This window comes from Cervus elaphus, chromosome 15 (assembly GCF_910594005.1).
Source record: "Cervus elaphus chromosome 15, mCerEla1.1, whole genome shotgun sequence".
In the NCBI taxonomy this organism is placed as follows: Eukaryota; Metazoa; Chordata; class Mammalia; order Artiodactyla; family Cervidae; genus Cervus; species Cervus elaphus.
In genome coordinates this window covers 93,265,578-93,285,291 of record NC_057829.1, presented here as the reverse complement: position 1 = coordinate 93,285,291, position 19,714 = coordinate 93,265,578, and the positions used below count along the sequence as shown (strand labels likewise).

Genomic DNA, 19,714 nt, shown 5'->3' with positions numbered 1-19,714 from the left:
CTCTGGGCTCCTGGCCCTACCCCCGGGGCTCTGGGCTCCTGGCCCCCCCCCCCCGGGGCTCTGGGCTCCTGGCCCCCCCCCCCCCCCCCGGGGCTCTGGGCTCCTGGCCGCCTCCCCCCGGGGCTCTGGGCTCCTGGCCCCACCCCCGGGGCTCTGGGCTCCTGGCCCCACCCCCGGGGCTCTGGGCTCCTGGCCCCCCCCCCACCCGGGGCTCTGGGCTCCTGGCCGCCCCCCCCCCCGGGGCTCTGGGCTCCTGGCCCCACCGGGCCCCTGAAGCCTGTGCTCGCTGCTCTGGTCCCCAGGCCTCCTCCCCGCTGCTGATGTTCCCGCGTGCTTCCCAGAGGAGGTCAGCATCTGACCAGCCGTGCAGGTCCTCCTGCCTTTGCAGGCCCCCAACGCTCGTCCAGGATCCAGCGGTGACCGTGTAGACAGGCCACACGGAGCCCACTGCTCCCCAGCCGAGTCCCAGCCGCACGGGGTCTCCTGGGGGTGTGAGCAGGGCCTCCACACCCTCGTGTGCAGACCTTGGCCCGCGCTGTCCTGTGTAGCCGCTGTGTGGTGCAGCCGCCTCTCAGCCACGTGACCCCCCCACGTGTGGCCCTTCTGCACCCCCGGCCTCCACAGTGTCCCTGGGCCACGCCGTCCACCCCCACTGGCGTGAGCGCCGTGGCACCGCGCCCATGTCCTCTCATCCCGTCCTGTCCCAGCTTCTGGGGCCACAGACCCGGCCTCCGGCAGGCACCCTTCCTCGGCCCTAGGACACTCTTAGCAGGTGGATCCGACAGGCAACTTTATGGCCCAGGCGCCTGATGATGGCTCGTGGGGAAAGCGGCTGCTGAACCTCGGCCTAGAGAAGAACCGGCTGTGCAGGCTGTGTGCGGCCAGCAGGCCGGGGCGGGGCACCCACACTGCCTGGCCGGGACTCAGGCGGGTCTTGGCCGGTTGGCCCGCGTCTGGCTGCTGGTGACCCTGAGTCCCGGGGCCCTCCAGTATCCCCTCCCCGCCCGGGACCCCGAAGACCTGGGGCCAGTGGTGGGGCTGCGGGGCTCCGGGGCCTCTCCAGGGCGCTGTGGCCCCCTTCCCGCGGCTGGCTGTGCCCCTGCCCAGGGCCCCGGGGCCTGGGGGCGCCTGGCCTGGCAGAGGACAGGCCTCCCGAAGCTGCGGTCCCTGCTGCTGCCCCTGCTGCCCACCGGAGCCCAGCGCGATGGCCCAGCCCGACAGCAGCCTCTGCAGACTCGACCCAGGCCCCACGACTAGACCCCAGAGACTGCTCCTGGGCTCTGCCCCCACCCGACAGCCTGGCGCTCTGTCCTCTGAGCTGACTCTGTCCCAGGCTGGGGGTCCGGGGGCCCGAGACTTCTCGATGATCTGTCTCACAGAGCCCGGTGGCCCAGATCCCAGCCCCGTCCCTCCTGCGGGCCTGGCTGCGCCGACGCCAGCAGACCAGGAGGGGCTCCCGGGGCTGGAACGTTCAGAGGTGGCTCAGGGGCTTCTGGAGAGGTTGGGGGGTGAGCAGGGTCCCTTACTGAGCACCAGCGCTCCCTGCAGACGGCAGGGCTGACCGTGCCTGCGGGCAAATGCTTTCTGGGCCCCCAACAGCAGACACTCAGGAGGCACCATGATGCTCGGGATGAACCTTGATGGTGGGGTGGACCTTGACGCTGGGGATGGACCACAACGCTGGGGAGAGGGCGGCTGAGGCTCCCTGAGGCCCCGGCCGGCGGAAGCTGTCAGAGCCGCCCTGAGGGGCAGGGAGACAGCGGCCAGGCCAGGGCAAGGGTGCTGCCACGCCCTCTGTGATGGGCACGCACATGCACACACACTCTCACATACACACGTGTACTCTTGCACTCACATGTACAACACAGACACCTCCCCATGTACACAGTCACATGATTCACACACATGCACATGCATGCACTCAGAAGTGCACACACATTCACGCACGCATATGTGCACATGTTCACTATCATGCTCTCATGGATACACTACACACTCAGAAAGGCACACACCCGCCCATCTCTCAACAGCACACTCAGGAGCATGTGTTCTCACAGTGCACACACACATGTGACAGACTTACGTGTGACTTGCACAGACTCACATGTATGCACAGGGGCACTCAGCTCATGGGCACACTCGTGCATGCTCTCACACTCCCCCAGCCGGCAGCCTTCATACAGCACAGGGAAGTGGCGACACGGTTAGACCTCAGGCAGCAGTCTGTAGCTTTGACCTCCGACCCTGCGTGCTTATGGGGTCCCCCCAGATGTGGTCGTGTCATGGATTTTTATTCCTGGAGGACATCACTGTGAACTAAGCGTGTCACCGTACTCCCAGTGGACTCGGGAGGCTGAAGCAGCCCTGGGACCCACGAGGCTCACTGGTTCCCGTCCAGTCTCTTTGGTCTCAGGGATGAGCCGCTCTCTGCTCTGCCGGGGGCGGCGGGGCACGCCCTCTGGGGGAGCTGGGGGCAGCCTCGTGGCTCCCCGGCCTGCCCTGAGCTGGGCACCAAGGGGCCTGCCCCTCAAGGGACAGAGGCTTGCAGATCTGTGACCCGGCCTCACAGAGCACCAACAAGGACGGCACGAGCTTCATCCACAGCTCCATCTGCAGTGAGTGCTCGGCACAGCCCCTGGGGCGCTGGTCGCGTGGGCGGGGGGCCGGCAAGCAGGCTCGGGGTGGAGACGAGAGCCGCCCTGCGGCAGTCATTGGTAGCTTGTCTGGTTGTCTTGTGAAGAAGCAGGTACTGGACACCACGGTTCATTACAAGGTCAGTGTCAGGTTTACAAGAACCCGGGAATCGAGGCTCCTGTGCTAAGATACTGGGCAATACGTCTGGGACCCTGGGCATGCCCGTCCCGCCCCCTTCCCCCCCCCCCCCCACCCCGCGGGTGTGGGGAAGACCTGGTCCTTCTGGAGACCCCCACACCCCTGAACTCCCCTGTAACCCCCCAGCGGGTGTGGGGAAGATCTGGTCCTCATGGAGCCCCCCGCCCCGCCTCCATGCAGACGCTGACAAGCCCTGGTGATGAGGCTGCGCAGGGCAAGGAAAGCCTGGCGCTCAGGGGGCTGGGAAACACGCATGTGCATGGCTGCACAGCTGCATGTGCACACGGGTGGTGTATGTGACGTATGTGCGCAGTGCATGTGACACGCACACAGCACACACGTGTGCCCATGGTGTACTGTGCACGCATGTGGCAGTGCACACATGCATGTGGGATGTGCACCTACACGCGTGTGTGGGTGTGGGTGCACATGCACAGACCTGGGGGGGGATCCTGGGCTGCACAGACGCACACGCGCTCCCCTCAGGGTGTCTGGGCTTCTGCCTCTGCGGGGACCCGGAGCCCCTCCCGCGGGACACACGGCTGCCGCCGCAGAAGGACTTTGGTCATTGACATGTGTCCTCTGAGTCGGGGCTTTGTGCCCAGATGTTCATGGAAGTGCCAGGCCCTCTCTCTTTGTGGCAGGGACTTTATTGTTCCCAAACGCCATGGTGGGCAGGCCCCAGTCCCGACGGTGCCCGGCTTCAGAAGTCAAGTGGACATTAGAGGACGTGTGGTGGGTGTTTCCAGGGCACAGACCCCTTGGAGACCATGCCGGCCCCAGGAGGCTGAGGGTCCCCGGAGTGAGGCTGCTGCCCGGGGCTCTGTGATGCTCTCTAGCCTGGGGTTAACAGACAGCCGGCCTGGGCCGAGGAACGGGCTGAGTCCTCTGACGCTCTGGACCGACAGGCAGGCTGCCCGCCTCTAAAAACGAACCTTAACAGAACGCACACATGAGACAGTGGGGGACGTCGGTGGTGCCTCCTGCCATGGCCAGGGCCATCGAGGCAGCAGGGGGGCAGATGGGTGCACGCGGGCACGCAGGGCGGGTCCTCCACATGGCTGCCAGGGGCGGGCGCTGTGGGCTGGAAGCAGGTGACTGTGGGTGCGGGTGGTGCTCCTGAGCGCGGGCTCCGTGGAGGCAGCCGTGGCCCAGAGCGCCTTCCCTCTCACGTCTTTCCTGGGCAGGGGTGGGTGGGGGCCGCTAAGGCTGGGTCGAGCGGTGACCCCCGCCCACCCCAGGAGCAGAGGGCTCTGCTTTGGGGCGGTCCCGGCTGCGGGGGCAAAGGGGACAGAACCCTGCCCGCTACACCGTCGTCTCGTTCCTCCAGGGCCCCGTGCGGATGTTGCCTGTGCTGTCTGAGCCGAAGGGGGCGGCGTCCCGCGCATCGCCCTTGAGCAGCCCGTTCTGGCCGGGGCCACCGAAGGGCAGCGACTGTGTCCTTCGGAGCATCTCCAGGCGCGCCGGGCCACGGGCCGCCTCCCTGCCGGGCCGCGGCGGACAGCTATAGAGCACAGGGCTGGGGGCGCTGCCCTCGGGCTGGCTGACCAGGGGGAAGGGGTCGCCCTGGGCGCAGCAGGCCAGCGCGTGCGGGCCCACGGGGCCCTCGAGCGAGCTGGGCGGGCTCTCCGAGCGCGAGCTGTGCAGGCTGCCGTCCAGGCTGGACGGGATGTGGTAGGCGTATTCCTGCTCGGCCGCGCCTGCCCGGTGCCGGCTGAAGTAGTGCGGCTTAGTTCTGCCCTGGACACACGCGTGCAGGTGCGGGTCGTGCTCGAAGGCGTCCCCCTCGCGCACGTGGGCTGCGTCCTCCAGGAGCTGCTCGCAGTGCACCTGGGAGCAGCAGGGCGTGGCCGGCGACAGGCAGCTGACGTGGCCTTGGGTGGCCTGCAGGTTGGTCATCTTGCAGTGGCTGGTGGACGGGTGGCCGAAGCCCAGCGCCTTCCCGGGACACGGCGAGTCCTGCAGGCAGGCCATGTTTCCCAGCGCGTCCCCGTTGGCGTCGAAGGCGGGACGGGCGCCGAGCTTCGCGGCGTGGGGGTCCCGGCGGGCGGGGCAGCAGGACCACCAGCAGTGCCACACGTCGTCGCGCTTGGCGCAGTGGTGGATGAGCACGAACAGCCCCAGGGTCACGCAGAAGGCGCCGTACAGGCAGCTGAAGACCATGTCCAGGAAGTGGCCCTGCGACACGGCCAGCGCCCCGAAGGCCCACGTGGCCACGAACAGGAGGAGCGTGAAGGCGGCGGCGCGCAGCTGGGCCTTGAAGGAGTGCTCGTTCTGCAGCAGCGAGGCGGCCAGGCCGTCGGGGGCGGGCGGCGCGCCCCCCGGGGTCGCGGGGCCGCCCTCGGGGCCTGCCAAGCGCTGCTGCTCCTCCGACCGCTCCTTGAGCTCGTATCTGCGCTCCGGGTGGCGCCGCAGCTGGACGTAGGTGCCGAGGAAGTACACGCAGGTGCCCAGGGCGATGACGGCCACCGGCCCGTAAAAGGCGCCCAGGCTGGGCTCCCAGGCCATCCAGCAGCTGCGGTGGGGGGAGAGGGGGGTCAGCAAGGGGTCGCTCCGGGCAGGCTGCCGGGTCAGAGTGGGGCTCACTGCCTCCCTGCGGTCACGTGATAAGGAGACGGGGTGGCCGGGCTGGGGCGCGGGGCGCAGGCAGGACCACGCTTGCTCTGAGGCTGTTCCTCTCCTCCGGCTCCAGCAGGACGGAGCGGGGCCCCAGAGAGGGCCCAGGAAGCACTGGGCCCCCGAGCGCAGGACCGCGGGGCTTCGCCCCCCAGGGCAGCTGTGGGAGGAGCGCAGGGGTCTGGGGAGTGCCGGCCGCCCCGGAGGCTCTGCTGCGGAGGGCGGAAGGACAGCTGGGGCAGCCCAGGGGGCCAGCCCCACAACCTTTCACCCACAGAGGTCACCGCAGGGTGGAGCTGACAGGCGGCCCCACAGCGACGTGGCCTGGGCAGGGCCATCGAGGCAAAGGCCCCACCCCGCCCGCCAGCCAGAGGGGCCTCAGGCGGCCGGAGGAGCTGGAGGGGGCGGGGCTGGGGCAGGAGTGGGGGAGGGGAAGGCGGGCCGGGCGCGCGCTTCCCACCCCGCCAGGCCCCAGGCCCGCCCTGAGCCTCCAAACCTGCCCGCAGTGCCGGCGGGGGTGTCGGGGAGTCCGAGCGGGGCGGGGGGGGGGGGGGGAGGGGCTTGGGGCCCCTGGGAGACGCGCGGGGCGGGGCGGCCCGGTACTCACTACGCTGCATCCTCGGCCTCCATCCCGTAGTTCCTGATGTTCGTGGCGGCCGTGACGCCGCAGATGACCAGAGGGGCCCCTCCGCCGACGAGGTAGAACCTGAGGGGGGGGGGGGTCACTGCCCTGGGGCCCTCGCACTCCAGGGCAGCCCTGCTCCCTGCGCCGCCCACGGGCAAGGCAGGGGGAGGCCCTGCTGTCCGGCTGCCCATGCGGCACCAGCCCAGCCTGAATTGAAGAGCCACTGCCGGTGTCCGGCCAGAACTGGCCTCCCCTGTGCCCCAAGTCCCCTCCCCCATGTCCCCCACGCTCCCACCCCATGTCCCTCCCCAAGTCCCCTCCGCCATGCCCCTCCCCCATGTCCCCCGTGTCCCCTCCCCCATGTCCCTCCCCAAGTCCCCTCCGCCATGCCCCTCCCCGCTGTCCCCTGTCCCCTCCCCCGAGCCCCCTCTGCTCCCACACACCCCCTCCACGTGTCCCCCCCTCGCCTCTCTGCCTGCACAGAGGTGACCCTGGCCGGGCCCAGCGCGTGTCCGCCACTCTGGTTCAGCAAGAAGAACAGAAGGATGTGAAGGCCCTGGGCGGGGGTGGGCCGCGGTGGAGCGGGGGAGCGCCACGCACTCCAGGGGGCTTGGCGCTGCGGCGGGTGCCCTCTCAGGCGCCCGCCTCGGGCGCAGGTGTCGCCGGGCAGCACAGGACACGAGCAGCTGCCCACTGAGTCGCTGTCCGTGGAGCCCAGGCCACAACCCGCTGGCGGTGTCAGTGACCGACGGGTGCGTGCGCCGGCCTGACGCCTGGGGGGAGGCGCTCGGAGCGGCCGTTCCTTGAGCCTGGCAGCCGAGTCCTCCGCGGCCTGGGGCAGGTTCTAGCGTGTGACCCTCCCAGAGGGGCAGGGATTCATCCAGGTGGGAGGCGGCTAGACCCCCAGACGGAGCTGACTCTCCCGCCTGCGGGGGCCTCAGCCAACAGCTCCACCCACGGGTGCTGCCCGGCGTGGGATCCTGGGGGCGTGAGCGTGAGCGGCTGTCACAGACGCGCTGGGGGGAGGGGGGCAGCTCGGGACGACCCCCTACAAGAGGATGTCATTCTCAGGATGCCACAAGCACCCAGATCAGTGCGACGGCGCCAGGCCCCCAGTGACGGAACGATTCCGGGTCCACGGGGGAGAGCCAGGAGACCTGCACGGGGCTACCCTGGTGATGGCCGGGGCCTCTGCGCGCCCCAGAAGTCTACTCCAGAAGGAAGGGCAAAGGAAGACACGTCCGGACAAAGATGAAGCCCAGAGGGGTCCTGGTCAGCTGACCTACACTTCAGGAAATGCCAGATGAAACCTTTTAGGCTGAAGGCGTACTGCACAGAGAGAAACTTGGAGGAATGAAAACCATAAGAAGCACTGAATATTTGGGTAAAGAGAAAACATTGTTTCCTTTTAGTTTCTTTAAAATATATATTACTGCTTAAAGAAAGAATTTAACACTGCCCTGTGGAGTTTACAGGACTTCCCTGATGGCTCAGATGGTAAAGTGTCTGCCTATAATGCGGAAGACCCGGGTTCAATCCCTGGGTTGGGAAGATCCATCGGAGGAGGAAATGGCAACCCACTCCAGTATTCTTGCCTGGAAAATCCCATGGACAGAGGAGCCTGGCGGGCTACAGTCCATGGGGTCCGCAAAGAGTTGGACACAACTGAGCGACTTCACTTTCACTTTCACTTGTGGAGTTTACAGTATATATGGGGCAACACTGATGAGGTCTGTAACAGAAAGAGGGTGGGAGGGGAGGTGGGCCACAGGGTCGCAAAGTTTCTAATTCTAATGGTTTTTACATGGAAGAGTGTGACTTTCAAACTAAACAGATGTGAAAAGGTTGTGGATTTTAATCCCTAAAGCAGCCATGAAAAGTAAATAAACAAAAAACTAACAGATAAATTAAAATCAAATATTAATATAATTCAAAAGAAGAAAATAAAAAAGGAAAGGAGGGACAAAAGAAAAAAGAAGTAAAAACAGAAAACAAAGAAAAATGGAGACAAAATCAAAATGCCACTAAATTTTAATGGACTAAGCATTTCGGTTCAAAGGCAGAGATCATCAGAATACATCAATAACAGCAAAAAAGCAAGACCTTGTTAGATGCTGTCTACAGTAGGAGAAAAGATTTTAAATAAAAAGATACAGAGTGGTTGAAAATTAATGGATGGATAAAGCTAACCACACGAACTGAGTCTAAGAGGCCAGAGTGGCTGCATTAATACAGGACAAAATAACCTTTAAGAAAAGAGGAAAAAGAAGGGCATCTCACAATGATATCCACGTTAGCTCGTAGGAAGACATTTAAACTGTAAATGTGTGGGGGCCAGAGGGAAGATTCGAAATATGCAAAGCAAAAACGGACAGAGTTAAAGGGAGAAATAACTCCAGAATCACAGCTGGTGTTTTGAACTCCCCTCTCTTAGCAACTGATGGAACAAGCAGGCAAAAAGTTAATAAATAGAAGAGATGAACAATAACATTAATCATGTTTCCCTAATGTTCTTTCTAGAAAATCACACCCAATAATTGCACAGCACGAATTCTTTTCAAGTGCACACGATCTATTAATCATCACAGATGATATGATGCTTCATAAAACAAGTGTTGATAAGTTTAAAAGCATTTAAATCATACAGAGTATATTCTCTGAGATCAAAATGAGACTAAATTAGAAATTAATAGCAATAACTAGGAAAACCACACATATCTGAAAAATGAAATGATATACTTCTAAATAATTTATGGATGAAAGAGGAAATTATAAAATCTGGAAAATATTTTAACCAAAGTGAGAAAGAAAATTCAGTATAATATCTCTGGGATGCAGCTAAAGCTGGGCTTAGAGGGACACTCATAGCTGTGAATACTTCAGTGAGAAAAAAAGAAAGGTTTAAAGTTCAATGAGCAAAGATTCCACCTCAACAGGGCAGAAAAATAAAAGAGCATCGTGAACTCAGAGTAACTAGGAGGAAGGAGATGACAAAAACAGGGGCAGAAATAAATGAAAAAAGAAAGTCCAACAAGAACCTGCCGTATCGCACAGGGAGCTCTGCTCAGTGGACGTGGCAGCCTGGATGGGAGAGGAGTCTGGGGCAGAACAGATGCGTGTGTGTGCAGCCAGTGTCAGAAACCAAGGTCAGCTGGACGTGGTCAAGCAGGAGGTGGCACGAGTGAACATCGACACTTTAGGAATCAGTGACCTAAACTGGACGAGAGCGGGTGAACTTAAGTCAGATGACCGCTCTGTGGGGCTTCCCAGGTGGCACCAGTAGTGAAGAACCTGCCTGTCAATGCAGGAGACGCAAAAGATGTGGGTTTGATCCCTGGGTGGGGAAGACCTTCTGGAGTAGGAAATGGCAACCCATCCTAGTATTCTTGCCTGGAGAATCTCGTGGCCAGAGGAACCTAGGGGGCTACAGTCGATAGGGTCACAGAGAGTCAGATGCACTGAAGTGACTTAGCATGCACTGTGGGCAAGAATCCCTTAGAAGAAATGGAGTAGCCCTCATAGTCCACAAAAGGGTCTGAAATACAATACTTTGGTGCAATCTCAAAAACAATAGCATGATCTTGGTTTGTTTCCAAGGCAAACCACTCAACATCACAGTAATCCAAGTCTATGCAGCAACCACTAATGCAGAAGAAGCTGAAGTTGAACGGTTCTATGAAGACCAACAAGACCTTCTAGAGCTAACACCAAAAAAAAGATGTCATTTTCATCATATGAGGTTGGAATGCAAAAGCAGGAAGTCTAGAAACACCTGGAGTAACAGGCAAGTTTGGCCTTGGAGTACAGAATGAAGCAGGGCAAAGGCTAATAGAGTTTTGCTAAGAGAACACACTGGTCTTACCAAACACCCTCTTCCAACAACACAAGAGAAGACTCTACACATGGACATCACCAGATGGTCAACACAGAAATCAGATTATATTCTTTGCAGCTGAAGATGGAAAAACACTATACAGTCAGTAGAAACAAGACTTGGAGCTGACTGTGGCTCAGATCATGAACTCCTTATTGCCAAATTCAGACTTAAATTGAGAAGAGTAGGGAAAACCACTAGACCATTCAGGTATGACCTAAATCAAATCCTTTATGATTATACATGCGTTTACAGTGGAGGTGACAAATAGGTTCAAGGGATTAGATCTGCTGTAGACAAAGTGCCTGAAGAACTATGGACAGAGGTTTGCAATATTGTACAGCAGGTGGTGACCAAAACCACCCCAAAGAAAAAGAAATTCAAGAAGGTAAAGTGGTTGTCTGAGGAGACCTTACAAATGCCTGAGAAAAGAAGAGAAGTGAAAGGCAAGGGAGAAAGGGAGAGATATATCCACCTGAATGCAGAGTTCCAGAGAATAGCAAGGAGAGATAAGGAAGCCTCCCTCAGTGATCAATGCAACGAAATAGAGGAAAACAATAGAATGGGAAAGACTAGAGATCTCTTCAAGAAAATTAGAGATACTAAGGGAACATTTCATGCAAAGATGGGCACAATAAAGGACAGTAATGGTATGGACCTAACAGAAGCAGAAAATACTAAGAAGAGGTGGCAAGAATACACCAAAGAACTGTATAAGACAGGTCTTAATGACCCGGATAACCACGATGGTATAAACATTCATCTAGAGCCAGACATCTTGGAGTGCGGAACTCAAGTGGGCCCTAGGAAGCATCACTACAAACAAAGCTAGTGGAGGTGATGGAATTCCAGCTGAGCTATATACAATCCTAAAAGATGATGCTGTTAAAGTGCTGCATTCAATATGCCAGCACATTTAGAAAACTAAGGAGTGGCCACAGGACTGGAAAAGGTGTTTTCATCCCAGTCGCAAACAATGGACATAAGTTTGAGCAAACTCCAGGCTTTCTTTGTGGCTCAGATGGTAAAGAATCTGTCTGCAATGAGGCAGACCCAAGTTTGATCCCTGGGTCAGGAAGATTCTCTGGAGAAGGGCATGGCTCAGTTCAGTCCAGTCGCTCACTCGTGTCCGAGTCTTTGCGACCCCATGAATTGCAGCATGCCAGGCCTCCCTGTCCATCACCAACTCCCGGAGTTTACTCAAACTCATGCCCATCAGGTCGGTGATGCCATCCAGCCATCTCATCCTCTGTCATCCCCTTCTTCTCCTGCCCCCAATCCCTCCCAGCATCAGGGTCTTTTCCAACAAGTCAACTCTTCTCATGAGGTGGCCAAAGTATTGGAGTTTCAGCTTCAGCATCAGTCCTTCCAATGAACATCCAGGACTGATCTCCTTTAGGATGGACTGGCTGAATCTCCTTGCAGTCCAAGGGACTCTCAAGAGTCTTCTCCAACACCACAGTTCAAAAGCATCAATTTTTCGGTGCTCAGCTTTCTTTATAGTCCAACTCTCACACCCATACATGACCACTGGAAAAACCATAGCCTTGACCAGACGGACCTTTGTTGGCAAAGTAATGTCTCTGCTTTTTAATATGCTATCTAGGTTGGTCATAACTTTCCTTCCAAGGAGCAGGCGTCTTTTAATTTCATGGCTGCAATCACCATCTGCAGTGATTTTGGAGCCCCCAAAAATGAAGTCTGACACAGTTTCCACTGTCTCCCCATCTATTTCCCATGAGGTGATGGGACCAGATGCCATTATCTTAGTTTTCTGAATGTTAAGCTTTAAGCCAACTTTTTCACTCTCCTCTTTCACTTTCATCAAGAGGCTTTTTAGTTCTTCTTCACTTTCTGCCATAAGGGTGGTGTTATCTGCATATCTGAGGTTACTGATATTTCTCCCGGCAATCTTGATTCCAGCTTGTGCTTCCTCCAGCCCAGCGTTTCTCATGATGTACTCTGCATATAAGTTAAATAAGCAGGGTAACAATATACAGCCTTGATGTACTCCTTTTCCTATTGGGAACCGGTCTGTTGTTCCATGTCCAGTTCTAACTGTTGCTTCCTGACCTGCATACAGGTTTCTCAAGAGGGAGGTCAGGTGGTCTGGTATTCCCATCTCCTTCAGAATTTTCCACAGTTTATTGTGATCCACACAGTCAAAGTCTTTGGCATAGTCAGTAAAGCAGAAATAGATGTTTTTCTGGAACTCTCTTGTTTTTTCAATGATCCAGCGGATGTTGGCAATTTGATCTCTGGTTCCTCTGCCTTTTCTAAAACCAGCTTGAACATCTGGAAGTTTTCGGTTCACGTATTGCTGAAGCCTGGCTTGGAGAATTTTGAGCATTACCTTACTAGCATGTGAGATGAGTGCAATTGTGTGGTAGTTTGAGCATTCTTTGGGATTGTCTTTCTTTGGGATTGGAATGAAAACTGACCTTTTCCAGTCCTGTGGCCACTGCTGAGTTTTCCAAGTTTGCTGGCAGTATGGCTAGCCACTCCCATATTCTTACCTGGAGAACCCCATGGACAGAGTAGCCTGGTGGGCTACAGTCCAAGGGGTCGCAGAGTTGGACGTGACTTAGTGACTGAACAACAACAAGCCAGTGTGTCCCTGGATGGTGAGGTGGTCAAGGTCCCCCAGATTCAGGAAGGGGCAAGGTGACCGTGCCTCTGGTCCCTCTGAGCATCTCCTGGATGCCAGCACCGTGACGAGGCAGCAGAGAAGCAAAGGGACCAGTGAGACTGCAGTCGATGCCCTTCTGTCCGCAGATGCCCTGACTGGTTCCCTGAAAAACACTTGGCGGGTCCCAGACAACTGCTGGGAATAAGGAGTCTAGGTGGCTGCCAGCTTATCACAGAGACCAGTCACCAGCTTATTACAGAGATCAGTTAACCAGCTTATCACACAGATCAGTCACCAGCTTATCACACAGATCAGTCACCAGCTTATCGCAAGAATCAGTCACCAGCTTATCGCAGAGATCAGTCATGCTTCAGAGAAAGCACGCCCAGGGAAAGCACGGGGAGACAAAAGTGCTGTTTGCAGTGACATCAGGTCAAAACCCTGGAGGCCCTTTTTTCTAAATTGAAAATTTATATGGGGGCTTCCCGGGTGGTCTAGTGGGTACGAGTCTGCCTGTCAATGCAGGGGACACGTGTTCAGTCCCTGGTCTGGCACGATCCCGTGTGCTGCAGAGCAAATGAGCCCCCGCACGGCGGCTGAGCCCGCACGCCTGGAGCCTGCGCCCGGCAGAGGCCACTGCACTGCAGCTGGGGAGCAGCCCCGCCGCCACGGCGAGGGAAGGACTGTGTGCACGGCAGTGAAGACCCACTGGGGCCAAAGATATACAATAAAACAGATAAATTAAAAAAATAAAATTTATATGGAAACATTAAGGGCCCAGGCTATCAAAAGCCATCCTGAAAAACAGGCAGCGGGTCACACCCCCTGACAGCAGGGACGGACCCTGACGCCCAGCATCCAGACCCGGAGGGAAGGCTGACAGCAGGCAGGGCCGCTCAGCTCCGCCCCATCAGGCTGGCGAGGGGTCTCCCATGGAGACAGCAGCTGAGCTCGGCCCCTCTGCCAGGGGCCTCCCTTGCTGGGGCGAGGCTGGGGCTCCTCATGAGAAGAGAGACCGCCTGTTCTCTTTCTGGGACGGGCCTGTGTAGGCAGCACTTTCGGCCTGGTGACTACCAGTGATGGGAGACGAGCCCCCCAGCCCCTGCCTGGGCCGGGCCCCCCATCACTGCCTGTAGCCCCTCCGGGCCGCTCCCACCTGGACGTCCCCCTGTCCCTCTCCCGGGCACTGGCCCTCCTGCTGCTCAATCGCCTGCAGCTCCAGCCTCAGCATCACCCCCTCTCTCTGTAGCTCTGTGCCCGCCGCACCATCCACGTGGTGCCCCCCAAACCGCTGCCTGCCTGGCATGACTGCATGCCATCTGCGCTTGCCCAGGGCGGCTGCCATCTGCAGGTGAAGGCGCCGCGGTGGGGCAGGGCCCACGCTGGTCCAAGCTCCTCTGGCCATTAGCTCCGAGAGCCTCCTCTGGGGCCCCGGGCATCAGCACAGGCTGTGAGGCCAGCCCGGAGGGAAGGAGAAGGGTCCACCACGGCGACAGGTCCACGGAGAGAAGCCCTGGGCTTCGATCAAGAGGCTCCTTCAGCACGTGGTGAGGTGACGTGGCAAGTGGGCAAGGGGCCCCTGCTCAGGTCTGCAACCCGCAGCGGGCCCAGGGCCCAGGGCCCCTCAGAGGCCCCCAGCCACCTGGGGACAGCTCACCAGGAGGCCCCGCTGCCGGCCTCACCTTGGGCAGCGTGGTGACCCCTCCCCTCCCGCCCCTGGCACTGCCCATGGGTCCAGATGGGTCCCCCAGCCCGCCCAGGAGGAGACCCAGCCGGTCCACAGAGTACTGGGCAGGCTCCGCACTCTTTCCCCCAGGACGGATAGTACCCCCAGCCCCCTGGGGGTGCTGCCGCCTGGGCCAGAGTGTGCCCTTGCCCTGGAGTCCTGCAGTGGGGCTCTCACGGCCTCTCCGCGCCCCCCGCCCCCGGTCGGCCCCGGTCGGGCCCCTGAAGCCCGGAGCCTCCCCCTCTGCGGGGAGCCTCGCCCTTCTCTGGCCGTTTGGCTCCGCATCCAGCACCTGCGGGGCCGCGGCCGGCAGAGGGCGCTGGAGGCCCAGGGCACTGTCCGCGCGGAGGCCGCTAGGCGCCCGGGCCGGTGAGGGGCCGGTGCGAGGCCGTCCGGGGCCCTGCCCGGCTTCCGCCGCCCCCGTGGACCCTCCTGCTCAGCGTCAGCTCCCACCCCCAGCGGACCCCCGCCACGGCCGCTCCAGTGAGGTCATGACCCCAGTGCCGGGCCGGCCGCGGCAAGAAGCAGGAGTGTGAAAACGCCATTCAACCCCGCGGGTTCCAGAAGGGCCCCCCACCCCCACCCCCCGCGCACCTGGATTAGCCCCTGGGCTGGTTTCGGATTCCGGCGCCAGGACTATGTATTTGCCTGCTGCTAAGTTGCTCCGTCGTGTGCGACCCTACGGACTGCAGCCCACCAGGCTCCTCTGTCCATGGGATTTTCCAGGCAAGAACACTGGAGTGGGTTGCCCTGCCCTCCTCCAGGAGATTTTCCTGACCCAGGGATCAAACCGGGGTCTCTTAATTCTCCTGTGTTGGTAGGGGGGGTTCTTAACCACCAGCGCCACCTGGGAAGCCCCGACGATAAATTCATGTAGTTTTAATTTGTTCCAGTAGGAGCAGGAAACTAACCTGGTCCCGAAGGTCACACTACCCAGAAATTCAGGTCCCAGGCAGAAAGCACAGAATTACAAGTGGAATCACAGAGCTGAACGTGCAAGGCGTGTCACCGAGAAGAGCGGGTTTGTAAGAGGACGCAGCGTTGGTGCCCAAGCTCCTGCTTCCGGCTGGGGGAGTCGGAAAGACATCCGTGACAGGCGATGCGGGGGACGTGCCTAGTCCTACAGCAGCGGAAGGACGGACGGATGGACGGACGAACAGACGGCTGGCCCAGGGAGGGACGGGAGGAGCTGGGTGCTCAGCGGCGAGTGCAGATGGGACCGCAGAGCCGCCGCCCCCGGGAAAGATGAGCAAGACCTGGGCGGATGGTGGGGTCACAGGCCCCCTCCTCCCCCACCAGGAGCAGCGTGACTACAGTGGCTGGCCACTCGTCCACATCACGCGGCCAGATGGTGACACAGTTTCAGACACGGGTCTGGAAAACACGCTGGGCAGTGAAATAAACGTGATAAAAATATAAAATGAGCGAGTCCATGTGTATATGGCTCAAAATCAGTGCAGACAAATTTAGGTGGTGAAACTATAAAAAACAGGCGATGAAAGTCATGACTCAGGATGGGGGCGGGGCATGGCCGAGCTCCCTGCAGAGGAGGCTCCTGTTTCTTCCTTTGAAGGGCACAGGACTGTTTCATAAACCTGCGTTGATGTTTCAGACTTTTGGGCGGTATACATGTTCTATTTCTCAAAGAAAAGCTTAAAAAACAAGAAGGACCAGCCCTCCCCCTGCGCCTGGGGTGCCGCCGAGCTGGAGGGTGAAGGTTCCGGCAGCTCTGACCCCAGCTGACCCTGCACCTGCCCATCCTCTGGCCTGTCTCCTGGGCCGGGGCCTGCTCTGCACACTCCCCTGGCTGCTGACTGGAGCCCACACGCAGAGGACACCAGTCCCCTGGGCAGGGAGCCCTGGTCGGTGGGCGAGAGGCCCAGGTGGAGGGTGTTGTCCCTGCCGAGGCCCCTGGGCCCTGGGTGGGCATGCGTGGCACCTGCCAGGGAGTCCCTGTGGGTGTCCGGCCGGCTCCATGAGCCCCAGCCGCCCTGGAGGCCTCGCTGAGGGGCTCCAGGTACTGGTCGGCAGTCAGTGACCTCAGGGTGCTGGGGTTTTCTGACTCTGACCCACGGGCCCCATCTGCTCCAGCTTCAGTGTTCAAGTGGGGCATCTGTTTATTGACCCCGCGTCCTGAGCTTAGGGCCCCTGGGAAACCTGACTTTGACATCCCAGCAACCACCCCCGGTGCCCGTCTAGTGTCAGCTGAGCTGGGCAGGCCCTCTTTCAAGGTCACGGGGCCCATGCTTCCCTGAGTGTCCGAGGAGCCGCAGGATAGGATGGGGAACTGCAGAGGCCAGATCCTCCGGCCACGGCTCAGCGACCGGAAGGGACCAGCGGGGGAAGAGGCCCGCAGCAAGGACCCGGGAGGAGAAGCCGCATCAGGCTGTGAGGAGGGTCCCCAGGGCCTGCTGGACGCTCTGTCCACTGTCCAGGCCAGGCAGGCCCGCCCCCAGGATGGCCTGAGGAGCTGCCATCAGCTGACAGACACCGGCTGGTCTGTGCTCTTGTGGAACCTGGGTCTCTGTGGATGAGATCCGCTAACCTGAATGGAGGGGTCACTGCTCCTGGGCCCCCCGTATCCTCGAGGAAGCGGGGAACACCTGGAGGAGGGGTGGGCTGGAGACCTGGAGCAGCCCAGGGCAGCCAGCCAGCAGCTGGAGGCCAGATGAGGATGACCTATGACCCTGCCCGGGAGCAGCCCTTCAGCCCCGGGGTCTGTTGGAGGGCCCCCCCCCGCCCGCCCCGGGTCCAGTTAGCGCTCCTGGGGTTGGTCAGGACTTTGAAACCCGAGAGATCCGGTCGATGATTTCAGATCAGGTGAAAGAGCCGTCCACGTCCATCAGCCAAGTGTGCAGCTTTGAGAACCACCGACGTGCCTCTGAGATGCAGACCCTCATGTCCAGCTTGCGCTGACAGGCGGTGGGCAGAGGAAGGTGAAACCCTCAGGGACTTGATGCCTGGAGAAGAGCTGGTGGACGAAGGCCCGGGGCCGTGTGGGGAGCGGAGAACACCTGCCCGAGCCCCGACCACGCCGTGAAGGTGCTCCAGGACAGGCTTCCGTTCAGAACGTGGTGCTGATTTAGTCACTCAGTTGTGTCCAACTGACTCTTGGGAACGTAGCCCGCCAGGCTCCTCTGTCCGGGGGACTTCCCAGGCAAGAACACCGGAGTGTGAATACCAGGAGGCGTGGAGATGCAGCAGCACGATGTGTCCTGATTCTTGGGGATAGGTCCTAGCACTTGACGCCGTCTGCTCGTGTGTCACTGACAAAAGCCCCCGTGTTCCTGGGCCAGGCCTGTAAGCCGGGCTGGGGTCCCAGGTGCGGCCTCACAGGGTCCTGCTCGGCCCTGAGCCCCGAGCCCTCTGCTCCCAAGGCTGCACGGGGGACCATGTGGCTCCACCTGGCCCGGCGCTGGGTCCAGCACGTCCCAAGCCCCTAGCCGGCTTCAGCCTCTGCCCTGAGAAGGGGTCCAGGGCAGAAGGAGCCCCGGGGACCCCTCCCTCCCCTGGGTAGGGCTGTCCAGAGTCGGGGCCGACTGCGCGTGGACCAGTGGACAAACCAGTGCTCTCAGCTCTGCGGGCGCCCGCCATCCAGGGTGTGGGCACCATCAAGTGGACTTTTCAGATAAGAAAGCCACCCGCTGACCTTAAGTAATAGGAAACTACTTGGGGCACTTTATCAGAAAGGGCGGAACAGATTGCAACATTAGGATGTAATTACATGGAGCTGAATTAGCCCAGAACCTCAGAGCAGTCACAGCCAGAAGCTGTTTGATGCTGAGGTTTTGGCGGAGTCCCTGGGCCCGGGGTTCCTCTGTTGAACTCTCTCCCTGAGATAGCAGTCTCAGGAGCAGGTCTTGGTTGTAGGGTGGAGCCTTCGGGAAGCGCTTTTCCAGAGACCTCGGAGAGCCTTCTTGCCCCTGGCGCTGTGTGAGGACACAGCAGGAGATGGGCCTCGAGGCCCAGGAGGCTGGTCCCGGCTCCGTCTGCGGCTGGTTCCTGCTGCTCGGTTGCTCTCAGATTGAAACTTGATCAAGTTCCCCACGCGGTGCCCTCGAGTGCGCCCCTGCTCCGCCAGGCCCCGCATGCGGGCCGAGCCCCAGGCTGTGTCCCGTGCGTGAGCGCGTTTGCGTTTCCTCCCGGGTTGTGCCGCCTGCTCACCTGGGACCACCTCCCCTCCTCCTTGCGAGCCTGCACGGACTGTCCCAAACTCAGCCTGAGGGTCTCCTCCCCCTGCGGCTCCTGGAGGTCCTGCGGAGCCAGCCACCACCTCCGTGCTGAGCACTGGGATGGGGGCAGGGGGGCCCGACGACGGCTCAGCCTCAGGTCCTCAGCCACACCTCCGTGCTGAGCACTGGGACGGGGCGGCCCGGGGGTCCCGAGACGACGACTCAGCCAGGTCCTCGCGTCAGAACAGAGTCAGTCAGCCCGCTTTCCGCCAACAGCAGCTCAGATCAGCGTGCATGCTGCACACCCCAGGCCCAATTAAACAGTATTGACTGAGTTGCCGTCATCTCCCGATCGTGGTTTCCACGTTTAATGAGAAGGAGCCGTGAGCCCAGGTCTGAGGACACACAGGGGCAGGGAAGCGCCCCTGGTCCCGCAGGAGGACGCAGCAAAGCCTCCCTTAGACGAGCTGCGGAGGCTGCTGCCCGTGCCTCTCGGGTGGGAGAGCAGGGAGCCCCCCCACGGGAGCAGGGGGAAGGCCCGACCCCCAAGGCTGAGGGGCAGCACCCCTTCATCCCAGGTAGTGATGCCCCAGCAGAAAGCCCTGGGCTGGGGCTGACAGGCCAGGAACCCAGCTCACACTCAGGTCACAGCCGTGAGGGACCCACGGAGGCCTTGGCTCCGCCTGGTGACCCCTGGGAAGCCCGGGGCCTGAATGGAGATCCTTCCTGGAGGGCTCCCGGGGCCATGCCCGCCCACCCTGCTGCGCTGTCCCCCACAGGGAGAGCAGACGCTGACTCGGGCCCACGCCCACAGCAGAGCCCCTGGGGCCACCTGCCCCGGCCTTGCCCTCAGAGCTTTCTAAACACGGAGGGATGAAGTGGCTCCTTCCCACCCCTGGGATCAGGGTCTCACCCTCAGCCACGCGGCCCTCCACTCAGGCTGGAGCTTCCCCGCTCGGCCATCTCTAAGGTTCTCAGCACGGTTCTAGAGGGGCACTCCCTCCCTCCACCCCCTCCTGCTGAAAGCCTGATGAGCTGGGGGAAGCAGCACACTCATAAATAATCAGCGAGTGGAAGAGAAGACCTCGTGATGAATGAAGTAAACCCACAGCATGCAGACCTCTGGGTCAGCAACAGCAGTGCCGGGGGAAATTCATGCCATGCGTTCTACAGTCAGAACAGACAGATCTCAAGTTGGGAATCTGACTTTATACTGTAAAGAAAAACCGGGAAGAAGAAC

The 19,714-nt window shown here is 60.1% G+C and overlaps 1 protein-coding gene across 1 annotated transcript in view; it reads right to left on the bottom strand.

Moving 5' to 3' along the window:
• Window positions 1-3,462: 3,462 nt before the first annotated feature.
• Window positions 3,463-19,714, bottom strand: part of ADGRA1 (adhesion G protein-coupled receptor A1) — a 34,753-nt gene continuing 18,501 nt past the window's right edge. The window contains exons 6-7 of the mRNA XM_043926706.1: window positions 6,056-6,154; window positions 3,463-5,347 (exon numbers count right to left, since the gene is read on the bottom strand). Of these exons, the coding sequence (XP_043782641.1) occupies window positions 4,138-5,347; window positions 6,056-6,154 (1,309 nt within the window). The 3' untranslated portion in view covers window positions 3,463-4,137. The remainder of the gene's footprint in view (window positions 5,348-6,055; window positions 6,155-19,714) is intronic.